Source organism: Camarhynchus parvulus, chromosome 26 (genome assembly GCF_901933205.1).
Source record: "Camarhynchus parvulus chromosome 26, STF_HiC, whole genome shotgun sequence".
NCBI lineage: Eukaryota > Metazoa > Chordata > Aves > Passeriformes > Thraupidae > Camarhynchus > Camarhynchus parvulus.
Window position 1 is genome coordinate 1,705,785 of NC_044596.1, and position 8,907 is coordinate 1,714,691.

At 46.9% G+C, this 8,907-nt stretch overlaps 1 protein-coding gene across 1 annotated transcript; it reads right to left on the reverse strand.

Moving 5' to 3' along the window:
• Window positions 1-1,087: 1,087 nt before the first annotated feature.
• LOC115913729 (lysozyme C-like) lies at window positions 1,088-2,555 on the reverse strand. The gene is made up of 4 exons (XM_030965923.1): window positions 2,402-2,555; window positions 1,907-2,065; window positions 1,591-1,669; window positions 1,088-1,148 (listed from the first exon to the last, which is right to left on the reverse strand). Exons 1-4 carry the CDS (start codon window positions 2,553-2,555, stop codon window positions 1,088-1,090), a joined length of 453 nt encoding a protein of 150 aa, XP_030821783.1.
• Window positions 2,556-8,907: the final 6,352 nt, after the last annotated feature.

Sequence of the window (8,907 nt, forward strand, 5' to 3'; positions counted from 1 at the left end):
GCAAGATGTTTTCCATTACCATCTGTATGGCTGATTACCTTGTCAAGTGAGCAGTTTGCCTTATCTCTCTCTTTGAATGACCACATTCACACCTTCCTCGGGGAGGGGACCCTTGCTGATAACAGACTATTGAATATCGGTGCATGACTGATAAGAACTATAACATCCCATTGTGAGATGCTCCGCCCAGAGGGAGGAGCCAAGCACTGCTACCCCATATACTCCAAGATTCTGAAATTGCAGTTCAGTTTTTTTTCTCCACGAGATTCCCCAGAGGAACAGCAGCTACCTTTTCCTCCTGGATCTTCAGAGGAAGACTACATCCTTCTCTACAGAACCCCCTTGCTCCAACAGAACCACACCTGATACTTCAGAGGACTGCAGCCACATTTTCAATCGGACTGCCACCAGCACCCTGACCAACAGGGTGTCAGGTTGGGTTCTGACTCTGTCAGTGTTGTTCCAGTGGACTGTATTGTTTATTTTATTCTTTTTATTTCTTCCCTATTAAAGAACTGTTATTGCCTGCTCCCATATCTTTTGCCTGAGAGCCCCTTAATTTAAAATTGTAGCAATTCGGAGGGGTGGGGAGGGTTTACATTCTCAATTTCAGGGGAGGCTCCTGCCTTCCTTAGCAGACTCCTGTCTTTCCAAACCAAGACACCTCACTACAGACACTCCAATAAGAATAGGCAAAAAAATTAAGGGGAAGGAGGAGAGGAGGAAGGGAGAGGTGAAGGCGAACAGAGAAAGAAAAAAAAAGAAGAGAGGAACCCTAAATGTTGCAAAGCCCTGTTAGGGCAACAAAATCTTGAGTCACAATTGTGCAAATAAATCGAGGCTGAAACTCCATCTGTAGTGGCTTGTTGCAACACCTGTTTTTATTAAGCTGTGAACTGTAAGTTCTCTGTTTGCATTGCATCAGACTGAAGGCCTTCAGAGTTAGCACTAGCCAGTACCCACTCTATCTTAATAATATACTGCTTTTAATTCCCCACACCCATGCATTTCCCTGGCCTCCTCTCCAAACGTTGTCATTCTCCATCTCTGGTGGTCCCGAGGAAACAATCAACACCTGTGCAGCGATTTAGCAACCCCTGACAAAGGAACTCAGGTCTCTGCCTCGGCAATGGTTTTTCCAGCCATACCTGAAAAAACAAATACATTCTGTAATTTGAGGAGTTAGATTATGATTGAATTGGTTATGAAAACAGAGTTGGTTAGTCTTTGAGAATCTTGGAAGAAGACTCTCAGTCATCCCTTCTGAAAGTTACTAATAAATGAGAATTATTATGAGCTCAATCTACTAATAAATGAGAATTATTAAGAGCTCAATCTAAGCGAGCTGGGGGAAGGAGAAGAGAACAAAAAGGAGAGCTCTGGGAGAGGAGGGAAATTTAGGGAATTAGAGCAGATGCTGCGAGGCAGGATTCCTATCTTCTCCTTTCAGCTTTAGGAAAAGGACTGTGCTAAACTGCACCAAATCCAGCTTCCCACCCACTGATCCCCCTGCCTCCCTCAGTCAATAGCAGGACTGACTTTGATCTGCTCTGCCCACTCTGCCCCAGTGTCCGCTGCAGATATCCTTACCAGGGGCTGAGGCCATGAGCCTCCCGGGCAATCTTCTTGGCACACTGAATGTCATCCTCAGTATTATCATCTTGCAGTTCTGTAGAGGAGGGAGAAAAGATCAGTGTGGAGGAAAGCAGGGCAGAGGAAGGGCAGGGACAGACTGGCAGAACGAGAGGTGTCCATCAGGAAGGAAGGGTAGGTGGGACACTGAGAAGATGGATGGAGGAAGGACAGACAGAAATGCCCAGAGCAGCTGTTGGCAGGTGTCATGGACACAGCAGGTGCTTTCATGGAATGAACAAAGAAAGGTTCTTTGTTCTGCGCTACCACTTACTTGAGCAACTGATGTGGCAGGCATTCTTGGAGCCAGGGGTCCTGCCATCATTGCACCAGTACTTGCTGTTGATCTGGAAGATGCCATAGTCCCTGCTTGGACCATTGTTATTGTATGCTTTTGTGTTGTAGCCACTCTCATATTTCACCAGGCACATCCCTGCAGGAGGAAGAGAGATCCCAGAGCAGAACATTAAGGAATGCTGAATGTAAAAAAGAGGAAAGATATGAAAGTATCCAGGATGAATTAAGTGCTGGAGAAGTAATTAAAGTGGTGATATCATAATCTTGAGAATTGGATGGGTAAATTCTTGGAAGAACAAAGGTCTAGATTGGTATTTGCTGTGTGAACTATAGAAGGGAGCAAGGAAGGGGATGAGGAAGAGATGAAGTCAGAGAAATGGGGGGACAGAATAGTACTGCTGGAAGATCAAAAAGAAGAGAGGGACAAAGGTGGTAGAGGCAGAGAGGTGCTGTGGCAGCTCATTATACTCACAGTCAGCAACAGTAGTGCCCACAAAGCCCTGAAAGCCATTCTGACGTAGGATCTTCACCATCTCACATCTGGGAATTATTTTTCCCTGGGTGCCTGGCAGAGCCAGGCTAAGGAAAACAAGAAGAAAGCCAAGGAAGAGCATTGACTTTCTCATCTTGCAGACCACAGCGAGATGTGCCAAAGCAGCTTGAACTGCCTGTCTGCCAGGACTGCCGGCAATGCCAGCCTTTTATTCGTGCTCCCAGGGAGAGGATCAGCTGGTTGAGCAAGCATATCTGGGAAGTATGGGCAGTCTTTACAGTAACAAGCCAATAAGGAAGTGGGCCAAACTCCAAAACAAACTCCAAAGCAACTCCAAAATTCCTGGAAGGTGCCAGTACCTATTTCACTGGTCCTTCATGGCAGGGGCATATGTTTTCCCCAGACACCCCAGCAATCCTTGGTTGGATATTATTCCAAACATCACGGCTCTAGTTCCCCTGTGTGAAGTGTCATGGTTTAACACCAGCAGTCTGATAAGTCATTCCGTGTCTCCCACCCTGGTGGGATGGGAAACGTAAAAGTTAAAAAGCTTTTGGGTTGAGATACAGGCAGATTAATGGGGAAATAAAAAGCCACACATGCAAGAAAAAGCAAAATAAAGAGGAAACGCACTCCTTCTCATCAGTGGGGAGATGTTCAGCCACCTCCAGGAAACCAGGCTCCACCACATTAGCAGTGGTTCAGGAAGACAAACTCCATCACTCCAAACGTCCTCCTCCTTCTTTCTTCTCCCCTCAGGTTTATACTTCGAGCAGGACACTACACATGATCTGGGATATGCTGTGGTCAGTGGGGGTCAGCTGTCTTGGCTGCATCCCCCAGCATGGTCTAGGAATAATATTCCCCAATTTAGTACTCCCATTAAAAATCTACAAGCTGCTCCCCTCACCTTCTCCAATCCCAGGCTGAGATAAAAAGAATTTACTGGGAATGGCAATGAGTTAAGAATCAACCATGAAAAATGTCCTTGAATAGAACCTCCTGTGAAGGAGGTGAAGAAGAGGTAACCAACTTTATGTTCTTAATTCATCTTCCTACTATCCCTTGTAAAATATTTCTGAACAATAAACTACATACGGCAGAAAGAAATCTGATTTATTATGTTTTTGTTTGCATGGATGGTATATTACAAGCCGTGGCTGATCACTGGACATTAACTTCATTGGTCACTACCTCAAGATTGTCACTACCTCAAGTGGTCACTACCACTACATTGGCTGCCTTTGACATCAGTTTTCTTTCTCCTACTGTATGCATCAAAAAGCTCAAGAAAATAAGGATAAGAAAATGTGAAAATAAGGATAAGAAAATGTAAAAATAAGAAGAGGCAATGGTTATCAAAGACATAAAGCTAAGAAGATACGGCACAGCTGAGTAGCAGGAGTCTCTCATATTGTTGTGTCTGATGAAGAAATAGCAAAAGATGACCGTGCTGGGTGTGGCTGAGGTGATTTCCTTCCCAATGGCTGCCATGGGGCTGTATTTTGGATTTGTGCTGAATGCAGGGATGATAATGGAGATGTTTTTGTTATTGCTGAGCAGTGCTCACACAGAGCCAAGGCCTTTTCTGCTTTTCATACTGCCAGGCTGGCAAGGGGGCTGGGGGTGTGTGGGGAGCTGGGAGGAGACACAGCTGGGACAGATGATCCAAAGTGACCAAAGGCATGTCCAGGCCATGTGACATCATGCTCTGTACATAAAGTGGGGGCAGAAGGAAGGAGGGGAGGGATGTTTGGAGTGATGGTGTTTGTCTTCCCAAGTCACTGCTTTGTGTCCTGGAACCCTGCTCTCCATGGGATGGCTGAACCCATGGGAACCTGCAGGCTGAACCTGCCTGCCCATGGGAAACAGGGAGTGAATTCCCGAGTTTGATTTGTTTGCACATGTGGCTTTTGCTTTCCATATTAAACTGTATCTCAACCCACAAATTTTCCAGCTTTAACCCTTCTCATTCTCTCCCTGATTCTTCTGGCAGGGGAGTGAGGGAGTAGCTGTGTGGGGCTTGGCAGCTAAACTACCATTGGCTGACAAACTCAGGGTGCAGGAATTACATTCCTCTACGTATTTTCAGGCTTCTCAAGCCTTGAAAGGGTCCTCTATGGTTTATTTCCTCCTCTAGCTCCAAAGCAAGCTCTTTATCCTTTTATGCTAACAATGCCATACAGCTTTGAAGAAGGAAGGATTGAGGGTTAACAGAGTATTTTGGGAGGGGATTGTGGATGAGGTGTTGAATAGAAGAGGTTCTTTTTTCTTCTCTAGCAGTCATAGAGGACATTGGCAGGAGAAATAATTTCACTGGTTTCTTTATGTATTATTATATCAACTGCCATCACACCTAAGTTGGAGGAAATTGTGCAAAGGCTTCACATTTGCCATGAATTCCAGGGAAGAAAGGAGTCCATGCTTCTACAACCCTCTAGCTCAGTGAGGAGCTTATGGGGGTCCCTCTTGTTGGAAATTATACCAAGTTTAAAATATTTTGTACAACTTTAGTCAGGGGTTTTGTTTGCCTTTGCCCAAATGGAAACGAATTGAAGTTTAGTTTCAAAGGACTGATTCGCCACTCCAGGCCTGATGAGCTTAACATCTCTGCAGGCTGGGGGTAGCACAGAAGATACACAAAAGGTAACCAACATCAAGAAATTGTCTTAACAACCATCAACTCCAAACATCACTCCTGGCATGGTCAGAGACACCTGGTCTGAGAAAAGATAGATAAGAGATAGATAAGAATGAGGACCTAATTAGCATCAAAGAGATCCGTAACAAATAAGAAACCAAATACTACAAACTGTGTAAGTTGGAACCAATGAACTTTGAACCAATGGGTTTTGACTGTATAAAATTTGTGAAAAATCTGGTAAAATTCATGTGTCATGGATTTTCTCTGCACAACCCAGGCTACGTGGATGAAATGATTTCTGTTGCACATCCTGGTCAGAACATCATCCTGGCCAGAATGAAATAATGAATTGATTCTATAACACTAAAAATGTTGTTGGAGAATTTTGTTTTTCCCGCATTTTCAGTGACAACTGTGGTTTATTCCAGGCATATTTTTATTGTTTCTGGGCAAGGGATCTCCTTTACTGACATGCTTTTAGAATGTGTTTCCTGGAGACAGTTTGTTTAGTGTAAAATTTCAGTGCTTGGCTTTTCACTTGAGTAAATGGTTCTGGAATGAGTGACAGGTATTACAAAATTTGTAAATAACTGTGAAATATGCATTTGTTATTTTATTTACCCTTGCATAGTCCAGAATTTGTTTCCAAGACCCACTTTGTATAGAAGGTTGAACTTTTTAAACACAGTTTTGCACAACTTTGTGACTTGAGATTCAACTGTCAGATAAGAATTAAAATGAAAAAAAAAGAGCCTAACATTCACAGCAATAGCTTTCCTATATTATTTAAAGAACAGTGGGAATTCTTTGTGGAAATGTAACACCTGAATAGCTTGTAGTTGCAGCAGGGTTCACTGCTCAGCTGTTCACTGCTCTTTCTGTGCCCTAGTTTGAGTTGGCTTCCTTAGTAGTCACTGGTGCTTCCATGTAGGATTGCTTTACTTGTCTGATTCATCAGGGAGGTGACAGTGACACTTGTTAGAGCTTTTGCTGCCAGGGGATTCCCCAGCAACTGACTTGAAGCTCAGCTGAGTGAGTTACTTCCAAAAATTGGTCATGTGGAATAATATTTTTTCTCTCAGTTGATTTTTTTTTCTTTTTTATGGGAGTACTAAGAATGTAATTACCTCACGTTAAAAGTCCTGCCTTTTTTAATTGAGACTGTGGGTTAACGGGAAGGATGAAGATAATGCCATAAATAAAATTGTTACCAGATGATAAATGGCCTACACCTGGTGAGCTAACACAAAGCTTGTTCCAGAATGACTGGCCTATGGAAACTGCACAATGCCCATTGTGTAAGGAAACTGGAAATTCACCAGCCTCAGTGTCCTGCCAGCTCAGCAAGGTCACCTGGAACATTGGGGTTCACAACAACCAGGGACCAGAGAGACCCCCAGGACAGAAGGATGAATGCATAAAGGGGAAATATGCTAATGATTTTGGGGAAATAATATGTATGTATGAAAAAATATATGTATAAAAATCATATGTATAATCATATGTATCATGTTATTATCATATGTATGTTTAGTCTGGGACAATCAATGAATATGTGTAAAAAATACAGCATATAAACAGAAACTTTCCTGGGCTCAGCATGCACAGCTTTGGGAGGAGCTATCCCCCTGTGCATCTGGCTGAATAATGAATGCTGCTCTTTAATGCTACATTGGTGTTAAGGAGTTTTTTTATTTTACTGAATTTTTGGCAACCAAAAAAATTAAATCCCTGTCCTGGATTAACTTAAGTGACAATAAACCAGCACGAGGTTGCTACAAAGCGGATTGCAGAGAATTCCTAGGTAACAGTCACATGCCATAAGTCTGATGAAGAGCAGCTGAGGGAGCTGGGAAGGGGCTCAGCCTGGAGAAAAGGAGGCTCAGGGGGAGCCTTGTGGCTCTGCACAGCTCCTGACAGGAGGGGACAGCCGGGGGTTGTGTCACAGACATTTCTTTTATGAAAAATCCTCTCTTAGGATTTTCCTGCTGAAGCTCAGAAGTTCAGCAACCAGACATAAACAATAGGTTATCTGCTTCTGTGGAATGCAACAGGTCAGTTCTGGATTGGCCCAGATTGAGTGTTTGGAGATAATAGCCAATCCAGAACTGAGCTCTCTCGGACACAGTCCGAGAGAGCAAGGTTTGTTGATCATTCTTTACTTTCTATTCTTAGGTAGCTAGCAGCTTCTGGAAACTCTCCTTTTCTTTTTCTTTTTAGTATAGTTATAATAGATGTTTATATCATAACTTAATAAATCAAGCCTTCTGATCATGGAGCCCATCTCGTCTCTTCCTTCACCCTGAAAACCTTGTGGCCAACCGGCGACAATTGGTGTCCCCTCGTGTTTCTGAGGACATTTATCACTTTGTGAGACCCCAGAGGTGACCACAGAAGTGGATTTAGCCAGGAGCTGAAGAACCGAAGATCCAGATTTGGACAGAGTTCACAGCAAGGCTGACCACAAAAAGGACCTTTTGAAGCCTCCAGGAAGATGCCCAGAGAGCCTTTCAGCCTCGAACAGGAGCTGGCCAGAGAGTGCTGGACTCTCTCAGAAGGTACTATTGGGTTTTCCCTTCCTGAAGATGCTGCCCTGCAATGGTGGTGGCTGGAAAAGTGGACGAATTTTCCCACTGAAACAGAGGTCCATCTCTCTCCGTCAGAGGAGAGACAAATTTCCCTCTGGCAAAAATGGGGTGAGGAGGATGGAATTCTCCTGTTGACAAAAGATTTATATGACTTTTTTCGATGGGCAAAGTTCTTTGGATTTTTTACTAATGTTCTATATGCATTGGATTCGTATGTATGGGAATGCATGCAATTTGTCTGCCAAGCTGTTTGGGGTCGGACTTCCCGTGTTCCTCGCATTTATCCCGTCTTCATGGCACTGTTCCCAGTTTTGAAACGAAAAGCAGCTGCCTTTCCCTGGATAGCGGAAGCGAGGGGGCAGGCGCCGTTCCCCCCGACTCACGGGGGACGACCCTTCGGAGGGGGACAAACGGCTGCTTCCCAGCCCCCCCGTCCCAGCAAGGGGGCGGGATTTCGCCTGGAGCTGCAGGTTTTTTTCCTCCGTCTTCGGCGCATGCGCAGATGGGGCCACCTTCTCCCTCCCCCCGCCGCTCTCAGAGGGGGCAGCCAGCGCTGCTGGCTCCGCTCCAGCCGGTCCCATACGCCCCGCCCCAGCCGGCGCTGCGGGGGCAGCCAGCGTTGCCAGCCCTGCTCAAGCCGGTCCCGTACACCCCGCCCCAGCCGGCGCCGGGGCAGGTGCCCCCCGCGCTGCCCCGGCAGCGGCAGCGCCGCCGCGGCACCGGCCATGGCTCCGCCCCCATGGCCCTGGCGTTGCTTGGTGACGACGGAGATGCGGCGGCTAGCTTCCGCCCCGGCGGGGCACGGGCTCCCGCCGCCCCAGAGCCTCCAGCGGCCCCGCTTTTGCCCGCAGCGCCGAGGTCGGAGGTTCCACCTGAGAAGAGCGACTCACCGCCCCGCCGCCCCCCCCCCTCCCGGGCCAGCCCGCCGCCTCCTCCTCTGTCTCCCGGGCCGGCTCGCTGCTTTTGCAGACCGCGGCTGCTTCCGTCCCGGTGGAAGACAGGCTCCCCGCGGCCCCACAATCTCCAGCGGTCACGCTTTTGCCCGCAGTGCCGAGGTCGGAGGTTGCACCTGAGAAGAGCGACCCGCCACCCCTCCCGCCCCTCCCGGCCGGCCCCACCACCTTCTGCGGCTGAACCAGACCCCCCAACAGCCCCGCCGCCTCCCGCCGACCCGGTTCCAGTCCAGGATGATGCCGAAGTGCGGCGATGGGCCCGCGGGACCGCCTTCAGAGCTGCCCGCCCCAGAGGTTCTG